The sequence below is a fragment of the Papilio machaon genome, chromosome 7 (assembly GCF_912999745.1).
Source record: "Papilio machaon chromosome 7, ilPapMach1.1, whole genome shotgun sequence".
NCBI lineage: Eukaryota > Metazoa > Arthropoda > Insecta > Lepidoptera > Papilionidae > Papilio > Papilio machaon.
This window is the reverse complement of record NC_059992.1, coordinates 5,354,911-5,382,333: the sequence shown is the minus strand read 5'-3', so window position 1 is coordinate 5,382,333 and position 27,423 is coordinate 5,354,911. Positions and strand designations below refer to the sequence as shown.

At 32.9% G+C, this 27,423-nt stretch overlaps 3 protein-coding genes across 3 annotated transcripts in view; 1 reads left to right on the top strand and 2 right to left on the bottom strand.

Annotated features, from left to right (window-relative positions):
* Window positions 1-363: 363 nt before the first annotated feature.
* Window positions 364-27,423, bottom strand: part of LOC106714704 — a 62,685-nt gene continuing 35,625 nt past the window's right edge. The window contains exons 2-7 of the mRNA XM_045678636.1: window positions 12,717-12,925; window positions 10,343-10,478; window positions 2,894-3,027; window positions 2,444-2,620; window positions 1,035-1,251; window positions 364-506 (exon numbers count right to left, since the gene is read on the bottom strand). Of these exons, the coding sequence (XP_045534592.1) occupies window positions 364-506; window positions 1,035-1,251; window positions 2,444-2,620; window positions 2,894-3,027; window positions 10,343-10,478; window positions 12,717-12,925 (1,016 nt within the window). The remainder of the gene's footprint in view (window positions 507-1,034; window positions 1,252-2,443; window positions 2,621-2,893; window positions 3,028-10,342; window positions 10,479-12,716; window positions 12,926-27,423) is intronic.
* Window positions 3,453-4,635, bottom strand: LOC106714976 (brachyurin). Its single transcript, XM_014508135.2, has one exon. The coding sequence runs from the start codon at window positions 4,614-4,616 to the stop codon at window positions 3,744-3,746; it is 873 nt and encodes a 290-aa protein (XP_014363621.2). The 5' UTR covers window positions 4,617-4,635; the 3' UTR covers window positions 3,453-3,743.
* LOC106714977 lies at window positions 16,999-17,896 on the top strand. Its single transcript, XM_014508136.2, has 2 exons — window positions 16,999-17,029; window positions 17,102-17,896. The coding sequence occupies exons 1-2, from the start codon at window positions 17,026-17,028 to the stop codon at window positions 17,500-17,502; spliced, it is 405 nt and encodes a 134-aa protein (XP_014363622.2). The 5' UTR covers window positions 16,999-17,025; the 3' UTR covers window positions 17,503-17,896.

Here is a 27,423-nt window from a genome sequence, read left to right as displayed (position 1 = left end):
ATCATACGATAAAAACTACTGATAAAATATGTAGTCTTAACATTCTGTATAAAGAGGTTAATTATAAAAGACTGTTAAAAATAAATATTAACGAAACAACCACAACGTTATGAGTGTTATAAAATTATTTGAGATAATATTGATTAACGGCTAGTATAAAATATCAAAATGAGAAGAAAGTGCGTAAATAATCTAATAAAAAAAAATACAAAATAATATTTATTCTATAATATTATAAATTAACAAGGCATTTTTGGCAAGCTATTAGAAATTAAACCTCCAGCAGTATTACATTAAAATGATATTTATATTTTATCACAGCCCAATAATTAATTTGATTTAAAATATGTATAAAAACAGCTGTCAAACAATTCTTTTGAGGCTTATAAAAGGTATTGAAACAAAGACGTGCGAAAGAGTCAAGCTACTGGCTTTTGATATGCTGGATCCTGCTTTTGTCGTGTCATTAGATTCTTGAGAGTATGTCGACGGTTTTATTAAATCCACTGAAAAAAAAAACATTTAAGTAGACAGACAATTATAAGAGATGTCGACGCCAGTAACAACATCTGTTACACGAATGGGCCGGATCGCCGGACGCAATACCACGGCTACACAGAAGACACGCGTGAAGTGGACGCATTTTCGCGTTTCGTCTGATGAGTGTGCGTGCCGGAGGCCTAATTTTAGTCCGTTTTCCCTTCTCATCCTATTCTTTTAAGGAAAGGATGAGAAGGGGAAGTGGATTGGACGGAGGAAGGGCCTAATAAGAAGGGGAAATATTCTCTTCCCACGCGTACTCTCCTCCGTCGATTAAAGGTAGGCAACGCATCTTCAATTGCGGATGTCTATAGGTATTGGGCAATGGTCACTTCGCTTTGTCAGCGAATTCAGGCGGCCGCTCGTTCCTTTCTTACCTTCTGATTTAAAAAAAGACTCAACATTTTTGTTCAACCACTACTATTGGCCTATACTGTGATAATAAAAATATTTTTATTTATTCTTTTTTTTATTTGTAGACTATTGTTACTCACCGACAACTGTATCATTTCTAACGTCCGCGAATTTGTCATCAATACTTCTGAACTCTGGAATGGTGCTTACGCAGGTCACCTCTAGTCTCCCCGTTGCTAGCAGTTGTATTTCAGAAACCGATACGTAAAGATCCCGGCCACGGCTCGGTCTTCGACCTCTGTGTCGACTGTTCGTCCGATTCACGTTTGTTTCTTCGAGATTATTCACTAATTCAATCTGTAAAGTAAAACGATTAGTTATTCAAATATAAATACATATTTTTAACTATGTATTCATTGATTCTAATCCAAATTTGTACATTCATTTTTTATTCAGTTTAGCATTTAAGCAATTCTGTAATGTTTTCTCATACTACATTGTTTAGAATAATATAAAGTAAAATGTCTAAGTCTAACTATTAAGTGACCAGTAAACGACTTTAGTGTCGCAGTTTTTATCAATGTTCAATCTTATAAATCGAACGGTACAATCGAAAATATTACATTATTTAAAGTTTTATTACATTTTCAAAATTCCTTCGAGCGTACTGGAATGCGAAGTACTGCTGAGGTCAGATGGCTGGGGAATTGTAAAGATAGGATCGCTGGGTACTCGTACAACAATCTTGTGCGAGACGTATCGCTCTGTCTTTGGATAGCATTTGAATAAAACGACCCTTTAGAGAATACATCGTGCATTGGTGGCTCACATGAATTTAAGATTTACAGTTAAATAAAATATTTTATTTTTATACGTGTTTTTTATGTTAAAAAAAAGAAGAGTTATAAAATACCTAATAGGTGTGATATGTTATTATTGCTAAAAGGACAATTTAAAGATAAATTGTACCTTAAATTGCACTTAACTTATCTATCATCATTTAAAGCTGCACCCACATAACATGTGCAACATTTTATTTAAATTGAATTGATAAATTAAACACGATTCGGAAATTAAATAAGAAAATCTAAAATAGAAACCATTAAATTGTAGAACTACATGATTTTAACGAAATAAAACATTTGCCTTTATAGGTGTTTTTACATTGTAATTAAATTGGAGTGTCTGTATGTAATATCGAAATCGTTTTTAGTGCACATTATGTATTTGCTAATAACGAAAAAACACATTTTAAAATTTTTAATCTGAATGTATGTCTGTCCGCAAGGTTGCGTTTGTGCCGGGTAATCTCCGGAAAGATTGGACCGATTTTGACTTGGTCAGGAAGGTAGCTGATGCACGCGGACATATTATAGGTTACTTTTCAAACGCTGTCGAAGTCACGTGCTACAGCTAGTTAGAAAATAAAACAATGAGCTCCATTATACTAACCTAACCTACCACTATAAAAATCAATATAAAAACGGAGACGGAGAATTTAACATTCGTTACTTTTTATAAATGTTTTGTGACGTCACACTATCCTCACCTGATTTTCCTTTATATTACATCCAGGTGCTTTTGTAGCGACGTGTGAGATGTGCGTGAGCGCCAGCACTGGCGGTGGTGCACTGCCACTCTCGTATTCAAACGGCTTCTGCAACCCTCTGCGTCTCTCGTTCAAAGGTACACGGTACTTATGAGAATGGACCACAAGTTCGTCCATCTGTAAAAATCAGATATATTTTTTATATCAAGTGGTGATCTGCCTCTTGGTATTGCTAGTTCGAACGATTTAATTAAGATACATAGGTAACACTTCATTTTTGACTAGTTGATTTTTCTTTTCAAACTTGATTGCGGGTCGGAATAACGCAGGAAAATCTGTATGATTTTACGTGTCGTCGGAACAACGCAACGTGTCGTCTGGTTTGCTTTGGGTCAAAACAAACCAGATCGTGTGCTTTGGAACCACTAGTCGCTTAAAAGTTACACTTACTTTTCTACCGTTAATGAACCACGTGATATGAGGCGCGGGGAGAGCGGGCGCGGTGGTACAGTTTGCACGGAGAGTCTCACCGAAGCTGATATATCGTGTGGGGAAGTCGATCCTCGGATGATGCTTTTGTGGATCTAACAAAGGTAAATATAAATAGTTGATTTACAGAAGCCAAAAAAAGCGAAAACTTTATTCGAAAAAAAAATTTGGAGAGAAATTCGTTTTTGACTAACTGAGATTTTTGAAATCCGAAAGAGGATGGATGTGGTATGACAACATGTTGTTTTAAATATACTAATTGTTATACATTTTATGATCAACTCATACCAAAAATATTAATTAATTATTGTTTAAAAGTAACATATTTTACACATATTGCTATCTCTGGTTTGTCAAAGATAATGACAGGGATGGCGATATGTTTTATACAGAGATTTTGGTGTCAGAAATCCACTGTAAGTCTAATTAACGTTCACTTGTTTTTTCCTTCTTGAAATGTAAGAATTTGCGAGATGTTTCCATAGCCTGGGATTTATGTTTCTTCGACTTGTGATTTATCTCTCCCTTTCTGCTACAAAACTGTTTGGGAAATGTTTTTCTATCATTGAGATTCAGGACGATACACGTAACGCTTTTTGCTGGTAATAAATAACAAAATTTAGTGTTGTATTCGTGGAAATAAAAGGATTGCTTTGTTTGATTTTAATTATTTATTTGCACGTTACGTTGCATATTAATGCGGTGGTAGTTTTGTCATATTCATTTCTGTTGTCGACAAGCCTTAATTTTCGCTTTAGCATTATTTTGTTTGCACATTTTGTTTGTTTACTATCACATTTAATATCTAAAATTACATGTGGCGGTGTATCCAGTCAATGTACGATGTCACTCTCGCGAATGCCGATGGAAATCCTAACTCACAACCGTCTTGTGCCACAAAGGAGCTAACACCGATAAGTATATCTTGACCCTGAAATGAGTACGTCAAAGGTCCACCGGAGTCACCCTGACAGATGCCTACTCCGCCGGCGCCGTTCGTGCAAATATTCGAATCTAAGATAGCATTTCCATATATCGCCCGACACTGTTGCGTCGATATAGCTTGAAGAAAGATATTCCTCACCATAGTGTTAGTGGTAGGTGTGCTAAGATCAGAGTATCTTCCGTATCCGGCTGTTTTAAACCAATGTCCTGTAAAATCCATGTTAAGCAGATGCCTATGCGGCAAAGCTATCGGTCTAATCGCGTCCGAGAAACTGACGTGCATTGGTAAATATAATATAGCAATATCATTGTTGAGAGTTCTCGGGTTATACTGTGGATGGACGGCGATCGTGAAGGTAGGTATTCTGACTCCACCGTGGAACAGGAATGGAGAACCGAGGACGACGGTGAAACGCCAAGCGGTAAACCGGCCGTCGTTCCAGCAATGAGCGGCAGTCAGCACTCTTGTAGGCGAGATTAGAGATCCTCCGCATGCCGCCGGAGAAGGGAGACCTATGACGTCTATTAGAAGACCTGCTAGGTACGGGTGCGATCCAATTGGCGCGATAGCTCCTCCGACGATGCGCGACAGTGGACCGATTAAATATTCAGAATTTTTTATTCTGCGCGCATCCTCCATTCCAGATTCTAGACTCCATTTAGAAACGCTTTTTTGCCACGCCGCTAGCGAGCACGACCAATTAACTAAGAGACACGCCAACAACAGAAATGATTTCATTTTGAATTTGTAATGTGCAGTTGTAATTTAAGTTTCGATTTATATATTATTATACTTTAAATACTTTAATAAGTATTATCTTTAATCGTGACACCGGGCTTGTGGATTAATTTGACAAATCATTTTATTACCTTTAATTAAAAGGGATTACTTTTAAGTACATATGGAGAATTAAATCGTCATAATAAATAATTACATTTTCTATATGATATATATTACTACTACTAAAATAATTTGGACGATTTAAAAGATCCCAGTCAATAAGAATTTATGTACGTTTCGTGGTTCTATAAAATATCGGCCTTAGATTACTATTTTTTTTAATTAGACTTACATACATTAAAACAAGTTTGTGATCACTGGCCAAAGTTGATAAATTTTAACAATGTAACAATTAAAAAAAATACTTTTAAATTATTTATTAACAAAAATTGAATTTTTCAATTCTAAGGTATTTAAGAGTAAAATGGAATAAAAGATTGTTTAATCAAACTTACAGGATTGTAAAGACAAGGTTTTTGTTTCGTACAAAATAATTCCTCCCTTAGTTGGACACATGCGGTGATACTCTTACGCATGCTGAGAATTAAGTTTCTTGCGGCCACCTTGGTATCCAATTCGTAATACGAGGGGAGGTCCAAAAGTTCGCGGAATGAAAGGGTTGTCAATGAAATATAACAATAAATTTATTTTTCCTTTTCAATATAATCACCCTTAAGTCTAATACATTTATTCGATCTATGAATTAATTTTTCTAAACCATCGAAAAAATATTTTTTGTCTTTGGCCTCAAAATGGGCCGAAATTGCCTCCTTCACTTCATTATCGTCGGAAAATTTCCTTCCCCTTAGCTCTTTTTTTAAATTTGGAAATAAATAAAAATCGCTAGGAGCCAGGTCTGGACTGTAGGGTGGGTGAACAAGTGGTTCGAACCCATGTGTGTGCAGAGCAGCCATGGCAACTCGGCTCTTGTGAACCGGCGCGTTGTCTTGCAAAAGCAACACACCCTTGGCCAATTTTCCTCGACGTTTTTCTTTAATTGACTCCTTTAACTTTTCTAATATGAGTGCGTAGTATTCTCCGGTTATAGTGGTACCTTTTTCTTTATAATCAATGAGTAATATTCCCTTACAATCCCAAAAAACAGTGGCCATCAACTTTCCCGCCGATTCTGACACCTTGAATTTTTTGGGAGGTGGTGTACCCTTTTTGTGCCATTGCATGGACTCCTGTTTGGACTCAGGTTCAAAGTGATGAACCCATGTTTCATCTCCAGTAACAATCCGCTCCAAAATCTGCACGGGCTCGTCTCCACACAACTCCAAAAAGTGCTTAGACGCGTCGACGCGCTGCTGTTTTTGAAGCGGCGTGAGCATTCTCGGCACCCATCTTGCACTGACTTTTGTCATGCCCAGGTGGTCGTGCAGGATACGCAAAATAGTTGTATCTGATACTCCAACAAATGCAGATAATTGTTTCTTCTTCAAACGTGTGTCTTCGAGTACAAGTTTTTCGACTTTTTCGACGATGTCTGATGTGGTGGCGTCAGCTGGCCGCCCAGAGCGAGAGTCGTCTTCAATTGAATCTCGACCATGTTTAAAAAGACCATGCCACTTATAAACCATTGTTTTACCAGGGCACTGATCTCCATAAACGGCTTCCATTTCATTTAAAATGGTTTGAACGTTTTTTCCTTGCTTGGTAAGGAATTTTATCACAGCGCGATGTTCAATTTTCTCCATAGTTGCAGTTTGCTTCCGGATTGACTTGTTCAGCAGGCGAGTACTCGTAAACGAATGGCACTATAGGGTTGAAATGTTATATATATACTAATTATGAGTGCCCAATTAGTATGACACTAAGCGAGCTACCCTATCCCCACTCCATCCCCTCCATTCCGCGAACTTTTGGACCTCCCCTCGTAACAGGGCGAATTTTTGTTCTCTTCCCTTTCCAACCCTTTTCTTATAAGGGACGGATGGGAAGGGGAAATGTATTTGGCATAGGAGGAGACGTATAGGAATAGGACTCCTCTGCGATTACAGGTAGGCAACGTATCAAATGCCAATGTAAATGGACAATGATCGCTTCGCTGTTTTGGTGAATACAGTGGCCGCTTGCTAGTTTGCCTTTACTGTGGTAAAAAATTGTTATGAAAAATAAAGTAAACTTATCGCTTGACTGTACTTATCAAAGTATTATTTATGGCCCCGCTTAGTTTAGATTAACGAATAATATTGTAATTACAGGTTCATAATAATTCTCCCGATTTATCTTGAAGTTGACAAACTTTTTAACATCGTTATCTTTTTTGGATTTTTCAGAATTGTGTAGACAAATAATACATTTACATTTGTTTCCTTATATCTTTTTATATCAATTATCAGACAATCAACTATGAGTATTGAATTACTAATAACAACAAAACATTTTACTAATATCAGTTTGCAGGAGAGTTTTTTGACTGACAGACTAAAATACTTAGTTGACTAAAATACTGAATTGTTCAGCAAAATCCATGCCCGAGTTGATTTCGATATGATTATAAAATCTAATAATTTTTAAATTGACCGTTAAATATGTTTTATTAAAAAGCGCAAGTTACAGCGTATACAATTTTCTTTCCATTTACACGTGTATTTTCAAAACCCGTAAACGATCTGAAATTGCATTTAAACCGGTGCACTCTTACGATATCGTCTCACGCTCTTTAAAACCCATTCGAGCGTATAAGCTGCTCACAGATGGACAATTTAATTCAACTTTTCTGTTTTGTTTAACAGATACGTCTTTTAGAAGGTTCATGTATTTATTTACATTAAATTTGAACATTTAAAATACGTAAGTAATTGTAGAGTAAAGTTAAAGTTATGATTGTATTGGATCTATCAAAATTATCTCTGTATGCCTATTAAATAGGTAAAAGGTAAATGTTTTTTGCACATTAATTAAATAAATTAACTTCAGATTTAATCTTTCTATCTTCCTGGAATCGATTGAAATCGCCACCCGTCACGTTTCGTCTTCCGAAATGGCGAAAAGTGGATTGCGGAGGTTCGTTTAGCCACGCCAAATGGAGGTCCGTGATCTCTGCTTACCCCTCTGGGTTACAAGCTGAGTTGTGTATGTGCCAATTAAGTAAACCTTCATTTATTACTATTTGTCCTTTGGTAAAAATGTCTGAGACCGTGTTTGCTAAACATGTTACATAAGTCTTTAAATCATGAAACAAAAATTCAGAATCAAAAAAGCTTTCATTCCGTAGGTCTCAGCTGATATCAGTTAAGGGTGTTTTAAAAATATTAACCAATTTAGAGTCGTATCCCAGTGGAGCAAAGTCGAAAATTCAATAATTAAATATTTGAAATATTTAAAGTTATTTGAGATTCATATCACGAAGAGCCCGCTTCGTGCATTGAAATCATATGCTAATGATTGTGTTTTGAAAAGGTTGGGGAAGCTCATATTTTGTAAACATGTCCGTATATTCATAGTTGAGAGTGTATGTTATTTATAACCAGTTAACGAACAGTTTAGTCGTTAATCAAATTAAAAGTTATTACTTTAATTAATTTAGACACTCTGGATGTGTTTCATGTTTATATTTTACGTATTGTTTATTCCTTAATTAAGTAGTACTAAATGTTGTAATTAACCTTATTGGTTAATTAGTTTTTTAAGTTATCAATTGTTTATCTATCTTGTTTATATCTACAAGTATATTGTGTTTTTATTAGAACCACAAATATTGTTTTCATCTGAGATTCGAATTATGGAACAACGACTTTAAAGCTAGGCGATATTTTAGGTAAGCTAAACGTAAACGATGTCAATAAATAACGTAAGTATTTTTGTAACAAAGAGAACAAAAGGATCAAAAATAATCCTTTTTAATCGTTTAATCTAATTGTATATCGTTAAATATTGCCGAGTATTGTACGTAAACTTTTGTCTTAATCTTTAGACGTCTAAAAGGTCGTCGTCTAGAATCTAGTAGATTGTTGATGTTTTACAGTTCGATGAATATATTATTATTCTCAAAATCGAGTACTATTTGTGGGTTTGAACTTCAGCAAGTAATTTAAAGATATCTCAACTCGTATGTGGTAAAGGATAATTATAATGCACTGTTTTGTAGCGTCCACACAATGATGAAGAGAAGTTTTCTTTAACTACTAAGTTTTTTTATACAAAGTAAGGTGGGAAACGAGAGAGCGTCCGCTTGAATTCGTAGACGACATAGCAAAGCGATCGCTGCCCAATGCCTATAGACATTAAGTCCTATAGACATCGAGTCAACGGAGAAGTTGACTCATAGAAAGAGAATATACTGCCCCTCCTCCGATAAATCCCCATGTCATTCCCATGGAAGGGGAAGAGGACTAAAATTAGGCTTCTGGCACCAGGCGAGCCGGCCAATTCGTGCAACAGATTTTGTTGCTGGCGTCTACCATTGTTAAAGTATCTTGTCAGAGATACAAATTTAAATCCTACATTTTAAATCGGTATCAAAATTTAACACAATTATGAGTTAAATATTCATTTACTAAAAACCATTCTCAGAATTAAGCCTCTTTGATTGATAAATTTTTGAAATTCCTAATTGAATCGAACCCTTAACAACACCTATTTTACAATATTATTGTTATTCTATATTTATACTCATCAATACATAGTATAAAACAAAGTCGCTTTCGCTGTATGTCCGTATGTATGCTTAGATCTTTAAAACTACGCAACGGATTTTGACGCGGTTTTTTTTAATAGATAGAGTGATTCTTAAGGAAGGTTTGTATGTATAATAAATGCATAATATAGTAGAGAAACACTGATAAATTTAAAGTTTTCTAATGTGATGTCGTAAATAAGCACGTTTTTTTGCGCTTATATTGCAAACGCTGGCTGAACCCTACGAGATAGACCAAAATAATGTACTACAGTATTGTTCACCTTAAAAAGTTCAACAAAAAAGTCCGCGATGGTATATGTCTATCTCTTAGGGATAACCCAGCATAACCATTTTTATTCTTTTATGAAGTGATTTTAAACAATACAGCATTAATCCTTATCCATTTAAGTACCTTAAATAAATTGTGCATTTATTCTGTAGTAGGTATATTTTGCATTGCACCCGTGCGAAGCCGGGGCGGGTCGCTAGTAAAATATAAATGTTTGTGTTGTGTGTACAAAAATAAATGACGTCACATTATTTGTCCAGTATCATACGAACACTAATGAGTCAGTCGACAATCAACTCGATATCCCACAAGCTAATTGTTGATATCATTTCGTATTTAATGTTAAGCTGTCACGTCTTTTTAAATCAAACTAAGTGGATTATAAATTACATATTATTTGAAGACGCAGACTAAAACTTCAAAGACAATAAGGTCACAAATGTAACACTTCAACCTAGGTTTAGAAAAAAATTAATATATTTAAAAAAATAATTACTCTGTAAAATGTAGACACTTATAAGTTATCGTTCACCATTTGATTCGATAGGTTCAATTTCTACACTATGAATTGTGAATGTTTAGTTCGATCTACAAGTTCATAGTTAAAAAAAATCCTGGTCAGATTATAAAGTGACAGTCAGTCACATTCGATCGCTGACCTACAAAATAATAAATTCTTTTGATTAGAAAAGAGTTTGCACATTGAGGCAAATGAATGTCGTAAATAACTTTTTAAATTTACTTATTCCTACTTAGGGCAATACTTACGGAATACTGTAAGCTGCTTAGCGGTGGATTCTTTGGTATAAATTGGCGTCTCCATGGATACTTCACAGGAATAACTGCCGCTCGCCGCAAAGTCTAAGTTCTGTAGGATTATTGAATTATCTGTCGCCAATGCTATCTGCAAGTAAATAATAGGATAATAGGTATACATTCCGTTGACCGCAAATAACAATTAAAAAACTCTTTCGGGCTTATTAATAATAATAAGCGGTTGTTCGCGACTTCGCCAGCGTGAATTTTTTTTGCCTAAGTTACTTCTGCATACATCAACTACAGTCCAGTGTAGTAAAAGTCGCGTCAAAATCGTTTCACCTAATTCGGAGATTACCCGATCAAACGCGTATTTGCGGACAGACACAGACAAAAATGTTAAAAAGGATTTTTTGTTATAAGCGCAATACATCGTTTGTATAAATTATGACATTTTTGTGATATATACACACTGACATACTAATTTAACTAATTGTATTAGGAGATTTCTGCGACTCTTACATCTGTGGCTTTTAATGTTTTTTGTTCTGATTACTAACTTTAAGCATAGTTATGTTATAAATTTTAAAATTTTAAATGTACAAAGACTAGTGGGAAAAGACAAAATGAAGAAATTAGGGTTTCAAAATGAGTTATGTATGACTTTAGCTCATTTTAAAGCCGCGAGGTTATATGGAAGCTGAAAGCTTATAGACGTGAGTATTATCTTCACTACGTGACTCAGAATTCCAGCACTTTAAGAACAATTCGCCCAGAATTTAAATTTTATAAGGAATATAAATGTAGATGTAATGATGGCTTGGTATTATATTTTACGTATAAATAAAATTGCTATCTTCAAGTCGGCATTTGATGCCCAAGTTCTGTAAATCGGTTTCTTGAATATATTTAAAAATCATATAATTTATGCAGCACTTGGACCTTCTTTTCCTTGAAAAATTGCTTTTTTATTTCCACTTGAGAAGTTTGAATGAGTCAAAGAAAATAGTAAAAATATAATTAATATGTCACATCGAAAAAATTTTACTTGTTCGTTATGAAAAGGAAGAAAATCATAAGTACAATAATAATATTTTGGCATAGAAAAATAGGCAAATAGAATTGTTACTACATATAAAAAATAAATGTAGAAGTTAACCCAACGAGAAATGGAATTTTTAATAACACGCGTATACTGTTTCATAGAGACTGGCCACGCAATACAGTCTAATTGTGTTTGTAGGTAACAATGATATAAATTGGCACCTAGCGAATTGTTCCTACCTACTACTGCTACTACTCTGTGACCCGGCTCTGAGGTCGACCTGTTACGCCCTCCTGCAGCTAAATGAGCTATGTGCATGCAACGGAACGTACCAGCGAATTAATTTTAGTGCAACTTTGCATTTCTGTTTTGTCAGGCGCCTTTACCTTCATAATTGACACCGACATTTTAGCCATTTACTAGTCGTTTAAAAGATAATAATTTTTTACTTTTGGATGTTAATCCATAAACAGTCAGATTGCAAGACTCTTATCATCAATCACTTAAAATTATTGTGTAGTGTAGTGATTCATTACTACCAAAAGATATCTGCAAGGTTATTGAAGGTAGTATGCGCTTAGCAGTGCAACAAGACTTTTGCAGTCTAAGTTTCAAATGTACGTAAATCTATATTTAAATCGGAAAAGGCCAAAATTATTCTAATACACCATTAATTTCAGTATGTAACAATATGTTCATATGTTGAACAAGCACGTTCTAAACCATGGATATTCACTGAACTATCATGAGGAAGGTTGTTTTGAAATTAAACATTCAGTAAAGCTTTTACAGCGCGTTTTCCGTTGTAAATAGCTTGGTTATCCTACACGTAACTTCGACCCGGAAAATTAACTCGTCTCGGCTATTACACGGCTGGTATCCGTGTTTGTTGCCTTTTAAGGTGTTTGTATATCAAGTGAATTTGCGAAATTTCCTTTGCTCTTACGCTGAGTGACTATTACGACGTGTTTTTGATGACACGCACAAAGGGTTTGTATTTGCCTCTGTTGTGACGATTTTATTAATTTAATTAATAATTATTTTATGGAAATTACTAACTAAATACATTTTAATTTTGTTAAATAACTTTCATTGTGTCTGTTGGCTGACTAACTGAAATTGCGAGTGCCGTCCAACTGTTTCGCCTCGCTGAAGATAGATAAAAAAAGTATACAAAATTGACTTACTTTTGATCAGACCTTCGATAATTTGGAGAATAATTAGTTTTGGTTTAAAAAAAGGGGATGTATTTTGAGGCGCGGCAAGTAAACTCTAGAGCCTTGTAGTTTACAATGTTGAGATTTTTATTAGGAATAATAATAATTGTTACAAGACACATACATTCAGTACTGCTCCTGGGGTTGTGAAGTTCCTATACGGCGGTTTCCTGTCCTTGATGTACTGAAATATTTTGGTGCCGTGCCTGAGGAAGACGACCTTGTCGAGGAGGTGCGGCGGCACGTCGTGCACGCACCGCAAGCGAACCGAGCCTCCCCGCGCCGCCCACCGCTCCATCTGCAGCTCAACGCGGACCTCTGTATGACCACGACCTGGAAACAGTCATATTATTGAATGCATTTTACATCTGTACTTGGTTAAATGGCACAATGACCTCAATGACAAAGATGATCAATGAGCCGACCACTAGCTGTAGACGACGAAAATATAATTAATGCCATTTTCTATCACATCGCTCTAAGTCTATATGAATTAAATAAGGACAATGTGGGATACAGGATCTTAACGATTTATTTACTTATCATGGAACATGGTTTTATTTATTTAGCTTATATTATCACTCACATGTAATTTTATAGAAATAGCTGCAATGATTTATTTCGTTGTTTATTGTTTAAGTCGGTGCAAGCCTGTAACTTCTCGACTCGTGGTGTAATTTAGCATATGCCAGTTGGTAAACAACATAAAGAAAATTACTATGGGAAATAATTTCATCGGTATCGTGTTCGCTTGTACAAAACTTTATTTAGAAATATTGTGAAGTATTACGCGCATATTATGGTTGATTACGATTCAAAAGATACAAGTAAGTCAAGATTAATTAATGTAAGTCGCCAAAATAAGTAGGTACTACAACAATATGTTTTGTACAGGTATAACGACGGTGAAAACTCTCGGTAAGAGAACCTCGATCCTATTTGAATATTATTTGTTTTTTAACACTTCACAATTTATTGAAGAGAATTTTTTAAAGGTCTTTCATTTCTTATATTGCAGCTATATGTTTACTTCGGAGTTTATATCTTATTCTTCTTAGTAACGTGATCGGATTGAAAGTTATAAATTATGCACCTGTTTGTGTGCATTGGGTTACAATTTTTAATTCATGAGAAATGCACGTTGGAATTGCAAAGATCTAATTGCATTATTATAAATGTAATGATGTGGAAAACAACGGTCATATAACAATTTTCTACTTGTACTGATGGATTATATTTTAAGACGTTATGAACTAAGTTTTACAAGCCTATAGAGGCCTGCGAACGTTTACGAACATATTTCTCTAGTCTACTCTTTATCGAAAGTTAATTTAATATATATTACGAATTAAAACATAAAAGTTTCTTTATTTGATGAGCATCGTTCATGCATGACCGCTGGTATAGAATCCAAACAGAGTGAAGGTCATACATAATTTACAATCCTCTATCCGACAACGTACAAAGCGTTCCGCTTTCCCGCGCCGCATTCCCGCATCACGTCTGTACCTGAGCAAAGATATCTACACATTCGTGTTATATTTCATTTGCATAAAATAATATCTGTCTTTGGTTATGTTGTCTGTGTAATATTAACGCTTTTGGTGTATTCAATTTTTCTTTATTCTTCATTTTATTTACAACAGTTCTTAAAACCCAAGTTGGTAGATCACATGTTTTCATCGTTTACTTTCCACATATTTTTGTAGTTCTATATAATTTAAAATATCATATTTTGATTATCTAGAATCAATAATTGCATCTACTTAATTTCAATATCTTGAACCTTATCTAACGAAGAACTGTTACAAGTCTTTTTTAGCCTAAATTACTAACGAAAGTACATAACTTCCGAAACAGTAAATTTTACACGCCATTCCTCATACTCCTAATGTAAAAACATCAAAATTAAACGTTTCCTTATCTTTGTTACATGATTTTAGTTACAATTCAAAATTTAAGAGGCTTATAAAGAAAATAATGAAACGTTATGATGCCGATTGCGACTCACAATGAGTTAATTTCGTGTCACACGGCCGTTCTAGTTACAATAACAACCTTTACGACATGGCGTCATTACAAATTTATTTAATTAGCATTTAGTACTAACGTAATTATACGTTATGTATTACGTAAGGGAATTTCTCTTAATTATTAATTCCTTTATATTTGACAAAACTTTTTATTCTTTTTTATTTACATTTATATTTTTTATCATTAATATTCTGTCTCGCTCTTTCGTCTATTTTTAAGGCAAATCCATAGTTCATTTTAAAAAAATTATGTGTAAAAAAAAGTAAAAGTTGCTTTGAAGTAGCTTAAAGCAGATGTTGCTAGTTTAAAATGTACAATTCATGTTGCACTGCATGGACGAGATACAAGTCGCGTGTTTTAAAATTTAAATTCAGATAAGATAAACAAGACTTACGGACTTTTTCCTTTAGACTGGGTATATAAAAAACTTAGTTTTATTAGAGTTTATACATAGTAATTTTGATAATGAGCACATGGAACAGAACAGAACTGTTCAGAGTCCGCAGTAGTTAGCTCTTATGAATTTATCATCTGTAATGTCTCTATATTTCCATAATACCACATAACGCAAGTAATGACTATATTTCGCTCATTTATTTCTATTTGAAGCTTTTAATGTAGCGAATTTCACAGAACTTCTCAATTATCCTCGTCTGAACTTGGTCTAGAAGTAGTTTAACAAGACGTGGGAGCGGTACGCTAAAGTATTCAATTATAAAGCTTTAACTGAATAAAATAATAAAATGAAATGAGCCAAACTTTTACATATGAAAAATACACGAGAAACTGCAAATTGTGGCCCATTTGTATGTTTTATATGGATAACTTGTTTGACTGTGTGTTTTGTTAATTTCGATTTTTTTACAAGATATTTTTGGTTTAGACCATCCCCTTGACCATGTCTACAGGAATATCATATTTAGGAACTAAGACATTCACTTAATTGGTAATGTATTTTTGGGTATATTAGGCCTTCTACTTATGTGAATAATAAATAAATAATATTTTTTTAAAAGCTATTGTATACTGTAGAGGTACCTATAAGTTATCGATTCTCACTGGAGTTTAAACGCAGAGCAAGATAGTAAATGGACGACCAGCGGCTGCAAACATCTGTACGTAAACCGACCCTTTCGCGAACCTCATTTATAATTCACGAACCAATATTTGTTTACCACTTCCTATTGCGCTTAGGGAAATCACAAATTAGTCGACTTTTTTTTAGAAGACGTGAAATTTATACTTGATTTGTATTCACAATTTTTGTACCATTTTTTTAAATGTTTAAATAACTTTAAACTATAACAAGTTTTACTAACATTTCTTGTTTTTAAATTAAATCCAATTTTTTTTTCTTTAAACGTGAAATCATTCTAATTTTACAAATGCGTATGTTTGGATGGATATATGTCTAGTTCTAGGTATCTCCAGAATGGCCCAATTAGCTAAGACGTAGAACATAGGCTATTAATTAAGTAAATGAAAAATGTGCGCAGACAGTAGTTAAGTTTAAAAGATTAAATAAATAAAATTAATACACAATAGACTTTACTAAATTGTTTGTAAACAAGCACTTCAAGTGTGAAGTCTGCCAAGTAGAATTAGGTCACGATTTTTGCCATTTGTTGGTGCAGACGGTTACTAAACTCCCGCTTGTTATTAAAGTAGTTGTAGTGGTGTTAAAAATTTATTTTTGATTTCGATTAAAAAACGACGCTAGTGTTGATTGCTGCTATAATTATTAAAATTTGAATACTTTTGTTATGGTTTCCACTTTAGTTTCTATTTGCAAGATATTATCGATTAAAATTCGTACATATCGTATCGAATATACGTATTCGTTATTAAGATTCGTATTTGCGATTAAATTATCAAATTTAAATTAATTAGTTGAGTTACATATAATCCATGTAATATTTTTCCCATTTAGGATACAAAATAAGTTAGTAATAAGCCCGCAGACTATGAAATATTTATGAAATATTTTTCTACAACTCGTTTGATAGAATTTTTGGCTTTCCAACTTTAAATTGAAATCCGTTCGTTAGAATAGTTATGAACTTGTTTCAAAGCAGGCACTTGCAGTTGAAAAACTCAAAATTGAAATTATAACGGATAAGGAAGGGATTGATTTCCAAAAACATTGTTAATCTAAAGTTAAAAAAAACATATCAGTGATCAGTTACTTTGTTTATATTCTGTAGTGCATTTTGTCATAGATTATAGAAAAATAATCTTTGTCGTACTCGTTGTTTATGTTTTGTGTTTACAAGCAAGTTTTGAAGTCCATTCCGTTAAAGTTTTATTATGAAGCAATAATTATATTTTGCCACTATTAATAATTTAATATTTGGGTACAAAAATTCCTAAATTTGTTAAAAAAAACACTATTACATAAAATGGGTGAGCAACGCATGACTTAAACTTTTAAAATTACGAATCTTTAACCAAATTAAAGAAACTTTGCTTTTTTAGACACAGAAGACCTAACATTAGAGGAAAAATGCGAAAATCTTATGAATGTGGTCGTCGAATCTCGAAAAAGATTTGGTAAAATGTGCGTGGAGTATGAACAGAAAAGTTCGATAATGGAAAACAAAATACTCAATTTGCAACTAGAATCTTTATCAAAAGCAAGGTTTAAGTCTAAACATCCGGTTCCCGACATAGATGTGGATAGTATGAAGAAAGAAGTCGATGATTTCATCAGCGACATACAAGAAAGACAACAGAGAATTGAAAAATTGAACAAAAATTTGAGAAAAACAGAGCAAATTGTATTACAACTTAAGGAAGATAAAATTGGTAGAAAACTAAGGCAACCACTAACTGCACAGGCTAGGATAACTACTACTAAGAGTCATAAATCAAAATAAAAGTTTAACCCGTTTGGTGGTTTGCATACTCAGTGATCAAATAATATGCCTAACACTGACAAGGATCATATCTTGCTGGTATGTATTTTTGTATACCATATTATAATTAACTAAAGTTATATTTTAGTAGATATAAGAAAATATAATAGTATGATGGCTTAAAGAACAAAAGAAATTCCGAGCATTACTCTCCATGATTATTAGTTAATTTCAGTTAAACTAACTTCCAATAAGTGTTTAAGTGATTTGGTGGTGATTTTTATATGTTCCAATTTAAAAAAAATGTAATAAATCTTATTGAAAAGCATATTTGTATATGTTACATCAAACTATGAAGTCTCATTGAAAGTGTAGTGAGATTTACATTGGCCTAACAATGTGCTGAAATTGAAAATGAAAAAATTAGTCACAGTGACAAGTATTTACTGATGTTATTTAAAAACAAGTATAGCATAAGTATCTATATTTTGCTGTTGTATAGTAAAATAAAAATACAGATTTTAATCATAGTATTATTATTTCCTTGTTAATTACTTTTAGTATATAAAAAGAAATAGTGGAAATAACACCTTATGGGTTTCTTTGTGTGGAATTTTATGGTCCTCCTAAATTATTGATTGATAGTTATGTGAAGTTTTAAACACTTAATTACATGCTTATCAGATAAATTGCCAAAACACCATTTCCTATTTAATTTCATGAATATGTTCTACAGCCCGACTCCTTTCCTTTTCCCTTGCGCATGCATTTAGAGTAGTGAAAAAGATATGAAAAGAAAATATCCAAGGTAGGCAATGTATCAATTTTTTTACTTTTTTATTTTAAACTAGCTTTTACCCGTGACTCTGTCCGCGCGGAATAAAAAATAGAAAACGGGGTAAAAATTATCCTATGTCCGTTTCCTGGTTCTAAGCTACCTCCCCATAAATTTTCAGCTAAATCAGTTCAACTGATCTTGAGTTATAAATAGTGTAACTAACACGACTTTCTTTTATATATATAGATTAATAAAATGAATTAGGTGGTAAAAAACAATTGTACTTTATAAAATAAAATATACATAATGCATAAAATATTATATTTATCCAATTTTGTAAAAATATTTTAATGATTTTGTTTTTCTATGGCACAAATTAAAACTTTGATTTCTTGAAACTTATAAAACGTTGGTTTTTGCAAATAAACAGCGTGGATTCAGTGTATTTCTGCACAATTTTATTTTATTTACAATCATGGTAAGCTTTCCAGGGCTACAGTGTTGCCCTTAGAGATTAACATAGTAATTCATCGTACTTAATTATGCTGTTTGTTGTGCACGGTATTTAAATTTACTTCGCTAGCGTAATAATAATAGTTTATTTGAACAAAAAACACTTATACATATTACATCAGTTGTTGGAGCATCCTTTTAAGTATATAATACTAGCAGGATGATCCGTTCTTGCGTAACATACATTTTTTTTACAAGATAAATACCTAACAAATAAATAAATGACAAACAATTTGGGTACTTAAAAAGAGTGCATACAATTAGTGAAACATTGCAAGTGTTTATTATGAGTGTTCGGTAGTAATAGGATATAATAATATAAATTATAATTACTTCAATTATAATTATAGAAAATATTTTATCTTACTGAAACAACTCATATAGTCTTTATTATTATCAGCCAGAGTCTGACCATAGTAAAACCCAACACTGGTCGTAAAATTAAAGCTTTATAAATGAAACAATTTTGAACATGTTTTTTAAAATTTTTTTTTGGTACTAATTTGAAAACGTGCTTTTTTATGCTTCTATATTGTATATCTACGGTTTGTCTAGTATAGCCGTTATTACTTGGAAGCTACTTCCTTTTAGTAGAAGTACATACTATGGTTTATTTTCATATCAATTGGCTTTCTGTTTTTTGGATTGAACAAAAATTTAAGTATATATTCACGAGACTTATTTTTTATCTATCTCAATTACACAAATAGCATGTGTTTGCGACATTAAGCAAAACGGTCGCCGCAAGTCTTTGATTTATCGAGCGCTCGCTTTTGTCCACTGGGACGAATGAAGAAGCTTATCTATGACGATTCGAATACGATGGCATTTTGCATACAGTTTTAGAGGAAAATTTAATCTATATCTAGTTATAGTCAAATACACATATATATAGGTATTGTTTAAATTTTAACCATTGAAATGATTATCAAGTGATTTTCAACTTTTTGTTACGGAAGTGGCCGCGAGATTGCATTTTTTTATATTTTATGTTTTTATAGTATAAAGTTAATAAGGATTGCATGTTAAATATAGTATTGTTTCAATTTACACATACGTATACATTATTAGCTAATTTTATTAACTGTTTTAGTGTAATATCCATTAGAGATAACTTTGAAACTACTGTTAAATTACTCAATGCAATGGCTTAAAAGCAGTGAGTTAAAGTTACGAACCTCTGAAGTTTGTATAATATTAGTTCTAGAATAGTACCGCTTCATGTAGCAAAAGATAATAAACTAATTAATTGCATGTTTACAATTTAAATTGTAGTAAACAATATACTTTTAATAGTAGATTAAAATATTTGTTATTTTTTAATAGTTATTTAAGTCATTAAGAAAACTACACGAGTTTTCTTCAAAGTCTTTCCTTTTCCAATTAATTTCTATGTATCTAGGGAATTAGTAACAAAAGTTAGCGTAAAGTTATGTAAGACTAACCTGTATCAGCCGCTATGAATGCTGCACGATGAAAGTTCTTAACTACGAAACTTCGGTTAACTTTCTCAAAATTAAATTATAATTGACGTTCCCTTACAATAATTTAATAGTTATTCAGTTTGCTAATACGAGAATATTCTATTATAAACACGTCAGTTAATCGTTGCTTTTAACTGATTTAACTTAGGCATTAAACATATTGTGCTCTCTTTTGTCAAAGTAAATAAAAAAGTAAATGAGACAGATGACAAAATGTATTCATACATGTTTCGATAGTGAATTCTCAGTTATATGTAAGTCCAGTCAAGTCAGAGTTTCGCAATATGTCTCGGAATGACTGATAAAGGGACTTACTACTACGCTGTCACATTCAGCTTGATGGATTGATGTAGTACAACGCAGCGTATGTGTATCTTTAAGGCTCCTTTTTATTCATCAACTAGTATTTGCTGGTTCTTCCGAGCGGAATTAAAAAGCTACCTAGTATAAATATAGCCTATTACACCCGGGCATAGTGTAGCTACTCCACAGTAGTTTCAATACAAACAATCAAATATTTCCTTTTTCTAATATTGAGCATAGATAAAATAAGCACATATAAATTTTCCTTTTAATTAAGAACTAAAACAAATAAAAAAACTAAGCTATTCAGTAATTTTTAAGTTACAAAAAATAAAATGTAAGGTTAGAGACTAACACAACAGTAAACGTTTTCCTTTATTCACTTATGTTTTAATAAAATGACCTATAAAATCTAACATTTTAAAGGCGATAGTTACAAGGGACAAAGACAACGTACTAAAAGTCGCTGCCGTCTCAAAATGTTTCGCATCCAGTAAAGCAACATTGCGGCCAATAAAATTGTAACTTTTATAGCCTCTAGGGATTACACACTTTTGCCTTCACTTTATTCTAGGTTGTTGGCAATGTTCAAGAAATATCAATACTTTCGAACGACTATCAAAACCAAGTTAACGACTGAGTTAAACGTTAATTGACTTGGTCTGTTTATTTCGGTCAAAACTAGTAATTGAAATTACACCCATTTCTTGTTGATAGATCTATCTTAAATTTGGTACAAATCTTAAGTTCTAAGGACAATACAAAACAAAAAAAAACGTCTGATGTTTTACATTTTTTAAGCAAATTAAATAAATTTTAAGTAAACGGTTAAGCACTATGAAAACATGTAAATACTAGGGCTGGTTGAAAAGAATCCGAAACGACAATAAAAAAAAAAGAAATAAAACAAAATTTTACTAGAAACGTAATTTGCAGTCTTTTACGATCTCAATACATGTAATTTTAGGAAATAATAATTATTTGTTTAAAAAATATTCAGCTTTATAGTGAGACAGTTTTCATTTTCATGAAAATGGAGAAAACGGAGGTTCGTGCCGTCATAAAGTTCTATGTTTTAAAAGGGAAATCGGCGACCCAGATTCAAACTAAGTTGAATAGTGTGGTAGGGGGTTCTTCACCTTCATTTAGCACTATCCACTCTTGGGTGGCAGAATTCAAACGAGGACGAACGAGCTGCAATGACGCTCCCCGTAGCGGAAGACCAAATGAGGTAACTACCCCAGAAATGGTCAGTAAAATAAAAAATATTGTATTAGAAGACCGTCGATTAAAACTCAGGGAGATAGCCCAAATTGTGAACATCTCATCTGAACGCGTTTTGAACATATTACATGAGCATTTATCTATGAAAAAGGTTTGTGCCAGATGTGTGCCGCGGCTTTTGAACGACGAGCAAAAGAAACAAAGAGTGAATGTTTCAAAGGAGTGTTTGGAACTTTTTAGACGGAATCCCAATGAATTTCTTCGTCGATTTATAACAGTTGATGAGACCTGGATCCACCACTACACGCCGGAGACCAAAGAGCAGTCTAAACAGTGAACTAAAAGCGGCGAACCCGCACCAAAGAAGGCGAAGACGACATTATCGGCAGGCAAGGTTATGGCAACCGTATTTTGGGATGCTAGAGGTGTCATCTATGTGGATTACCTTGAAAAGGGGAAAACAATAAATGGCCCATACTATGCAAACTTGTTGCAAAAGTTGAGTGACGCAGTGAAACAAGAAAGACCCCACTTGAATAGGAAAAAAATATTGTTCCACCACGATAATGCACCGGTCCACACTGCAAAAGTTGCGATGGCAAAAATTAAAGAGTTACGCCTCGAATTACTGCCCCTCCCGCCATATTCGCAAGATTTGGCCCCCTTCGACTTCCATCTGTTCCCAAATTTGAAAAAATGGCTCGGAGGGCAGAAATTTTCGTCCAACACTGCAGTGATTGACGCCGTTAATGGCTATTTTGAAGGACTTGACAGTTTTTTTTATAAAAATGGAATAATGGCCCTGGAGAAGCGTTGGTCTAAGTGTATTGAGCTAGGAGGAACATATGTAGAAAAATAAATTAAATTTATTCAAATATCTCTTTTTTCTCTTCTTCATTCCGGATACTTATCAATCAGCCCTCGTACCTAGCCAAATAATTCATGTTCGCCGGTATTCGCGTTAATCTTTGAATAATTTTAAATAGACAAACGTCTTATCACCAATTATTGGGGATTAAACATCATTATGATAAATTGTAATTACAGCCTCCGAACGAGTGGGTCTGAAAATGAACATGGATAAGACGAAGATCATGTCGAATATCCATGTTCCACCCACTCCAATAACCATCGGAGGCCATACCCTCGAAGTTGTCGACGAGTATGTTTACCTAGGACAAACTGTCCAGTTAGGTAGGTCCAACTTCGAGAAGGAGGTCAATCGCCGAATCCGACTTGGATGGGCAGCGTTCGGGATGCTACGGGGTATCCTCTCGTCCCAAGACCTACCGCAGTGTCTCAAGACGAAAGTCTACGACCAGTGTGTGTTGCCAGTGTTGACTGAGACGTGGCCCCTCACTGCGGGCAACTTTAGGCGGCTCAAAGTCACTGAAAACTTTGGGGGAGGCCTATGCCCAGCAGTGGGCGTTACGAGGCTGAATGGATGGATGATAAATTGGATTAAGTAAACGCTTGATAAAAAGCAAAACAAAATGTTTAATTGCTGATATTATCGGGGTTTTGTAAGCGTAGTAATTTTGTGCTCAAACTGAAGCGACAGGTACATTAAGTAGTACCAATTATCTACGAATGTTTAATATATTTTTAATTTTGTTATAACAATAACTTAAGTTTTTTCCTTGTTAAAGAAATCACTTGTATTGTTAATCAAAAATGTTTTATTCATTATTCTTTAGGAAACAGGAAACAAAACAACGAAATGACGAAACGTGGGCACTTCTTGTGCATAATCCAATTTAAAAGTTTTATCGTAAGTGTCATAATGTAAGTCATTACACGTTCATGTAATAAAAATATATATAAGTTTTTAATTATGAAATATACATAAATACATTTAATATAGACAATAAATAATTATAAGCACATAAGCAAAGTAAAAATTTAAAAGAACAGAAAAGGTTTTTTTTATGATTATTTTTCTCAACTTGTATGGTTTTGAGCCTTCTCAAAGATGTCGGATGTCCATGAGCGATGTTGATTTCTTAGCATTAAGGGTCCCTTTACGTTTGCCTCCTTATGATATAAGAAAACAATGGAGTAACCTGTCTATACTTTTTTGTGGGAATCACTTGCCATAAGAATAATTCAATCTTTTGTTACGTGTGTGCAGAAATTCCCGAGAGGTTGCGCAGGGTTGTACAATTTTACGTGGCACAGCCGCAAGTAGGTTGCACGTTTTATGTGAGACATAAATCCTTCGAGTTGTGTTCGCTGTACTTATGTCGATCACTCGCAACGAGTTCCTTTCATAAGTCTTCCGGGCAACAATGTGGTAACTTTTTTGTTCTCGAACCAATGATCGAAAACCGTTAATTGATGCAAGTTCTTCGTGTTTCTGTCTGTGTGAAAATACCTCTAAAATTTCGAACAATATGATTTCATATAAACTTTGGATATTAATTTGATGTAATGTGACACATTTAAATGTGTGCTAAATTTTTATAGAAAAAATGGAAAGAATTTACTTTTTAGCTAGAAAGCTATCTGTGACATAGTTCTAAGTGCATGTTTTAAATTGATAATGCACAAGTACATTAAGAATTCTTTCTATTAAAATAAACTATTCCGTATTGGAAATTTATGAGCAAAACTTTGAAGTGGGTAACTGCGAGATCTTGCTCTCTATTATTATTTTATGTTCATTCCTTGTTTTCTCCGTTGAAAGATATACAATATGCAATAAGTGCTTGACTTTGTCTGCATATATTACTTAAGATTTATTATAATATTTCTACAGATTTGTAAGACATAAAGTGTAATTGGAGTATGTTTTTATTTTTATAACAAAGAATATTGAATGCAGATTAAATATGGTTTTTATTTATTTCACCATTTTATATTATTTATAAAACAATCAATGTATATATTATATAACCGATTATAAAAACAATAAGAATGCGCTTTAATATTAATTATCTGTTCACTATGTATTTGATGTAACGAATTACGTTTTGTTTTTTTAATGAATAAATTATCAATAATGTTCTGAATAATGAAATAAATAAATTAATCACAAAATGGCTTGCTGTCCGAGCTGCCTAGTGAATAGAATACAAAAGAAAATAATGAAATTAACATCGTTGTTTATTGTTACCGTATTCACAACACGTGCGTAAAGGAACAACTTTCGGTAATTATTTGGGTAAGTCTATATTATTCAGATATATTTTCGTATAAACAGTTCAACTGTTTGTGTGCGTTTAAAAAAATTACTTGCTTTTTTAACATTTATGCAAAACTTTAAAAACCTTGTGGCTATTTAAATTAAGTTTAAAAATAACAATTTTTAAAGTGGCAGTTAAGTTTTGACAACTTATAAACTTAAGCTATTTGAAACAGTACTAAACACTAACTTGGAACTTAACGACATGGTAATGTCGTTTTACATTCACTTGTGCATACGCTTTATAACAATAACAGTTCTTCAGTTGTTTTGGTAACAATTAAAGTAAACAAATTACTTCTTGTTACTTATTTTAATATGACGGAATGTGCTAAGAAGTTAAAGTTATGTAAAAAATACCGTTTAAACAGTTTCACAACTTTTCATGAGAATTCTTATTTGTGTATTTCAACTTTCAAACATTAGTATAAGACCATATCATCATCCCTTTCGTTTTCTTTTATAAAAAGATAAAGCAATATGTACTTTACAGCCTTGTATAACAAGATGCACCACACGGCAAAATGATTTTTTTCTTTCCGGTGACATAGAATCGAAGTGTCTCATGGAATTATTCATGGATTTATCCAATTCAATATTACACTTGGATTTCATTTTTTTTCACCGAATGTGAAGCTTTGGGACTTATAAATAATTTATGTTCATATGATTTGAAAAGGCTGGTCTTATTTTATGTGACGTTACAGTGAAAAGAATAGACATACGGCATTGTTCTCCGATGGTTTGGTTACAAGGACATTTAAAATTTAAACAATAAAAGAAAACAAAGAAAGAAATTCTGAAAACACAAACATAATCTAAAGCTCTTGGTAAACTTTAATATTTTTTGACGCTGTGATTGACGTTTTTGTCCAATAATTGTTTGATTTGTTGAAACAAATTTACAAAAAATAAAAATATATTTTACTAATAAATTTGTTTTATATTCCAACGAAATGAATTAATTTGTTGATATTAAATGCGCATGCGAATAAATAGTTAAAATCATACTTGCATTAAAAACAAATTTAATCTAATACATCACTTATGGGTAAATGGGTCAAGTGTGTTAGTACAGCCTTCAACGGAGATGGAAAATTGCGTTTAATAGAGAGTTTTTATTTAATAAATAGTTGCCGTAAAAATAATTATAACGTACCATTATAAACACTAAATAATGATTGCAAATATATATATATGAATTTTGTACCCGTGATTATGAAATAGTAATTTCCAAAAATATAACGGATCACAAAACAAAATCAAAACAATACCAAAGTATACCTGCTTGATACCAAACAGATATAGATGTAAACACATAATATGCGAAAGGCTTTAGACTTTTAGAGATTCATAACTAGAATATCTAAATATGGAAGAACATTGTAAGTCCGTAATCCACAGGCAGTAGACGTTGTATGAATTATTAACAATTCCCGGAAAGGGTAGAATAAGTTACTGCAGGTGAAAGAACGAAATGTACTGTACTGAATGAGCAATGCAAGTAAATAATTTTCGCTTGTAATTCCTTTTTCGTAGTCTAATTACGATTACTTGACGCAGAGTATTTTTAGTTTTTTCTTCACTAAAATTCGTGAAACGGTTAAACTACTGTGCAAATATGCGTTGTGTCGGACATTGGCTTTTTAATTCCTAAAATAGCATGTAAGTGTAGCATAGCATTAAATTTCCAAATTCATTGAAAAGAATACTGTAGCTGATTCGATATTCAAATCATAGTTTTAAATTTGTTGTTGGAATGTTCTGTTTGCATTAGGTTTCATTGCCAAAATTTTTGCAATATTTTTGGACAGTGGAAAATAATGTTTAAATTAACTATAATACCAATTGTGTAGCGTAACATCAATTTAAAATACAATTTTGCTCTTTAGATTCCTATGCAAACCAATAGAGTAAGTGGAGTAAGTATCGCTAGGGTTAAAACTTCTTTACTTTCAAACATATTCCGAAGTTAATAACGAAGAGCTCAATAAGTATTAGAGTTCGGCGTTCGGTTGGATTCAGATAACACTCAAAGAACTGGAAACTCTTCCTCGATCGCTGATAACATCGATGTTTAAAGTTCCCACTGATAAAACTTCTCTCAGCTTCCCCTGGATAGGTTACAAAAGTTTAGCCTTTCACTATATTATGGTTTATTTTATATTTAAAGTTTTGGTTCGGTATTTTTACTGACTTTAAGTATGGAATAATGCTTGAAAGTTAAGTCTTGTGGTCAAAGTAGTGTAAGATATGTTTGTTCTAGTTATGAAGATTAATTTACGTTCTTGCATTAAATAAGAATGAAAATGTTATTAAATTTTAACTAGTTGAGGTTTAAGGCAACATAAATGCACGAAAGTTATCAATAAAAATCAGAATTTTAATTTTAAAGTTGTACAAATAATTTTAATGACGTTTATTTAAACAAGTTTTTAATTCGACTCGACAGTTGC

Excerpts from the sequence above, each read along its gene's own strand:
- LOC106714976 (XM_014508135.2), bottom strand. The coding sequence starts at position 4,616 with ATGAAATCATTTCTGTTGTTGGCGTGTCTCTTAGTTAATTGGTCGTGC.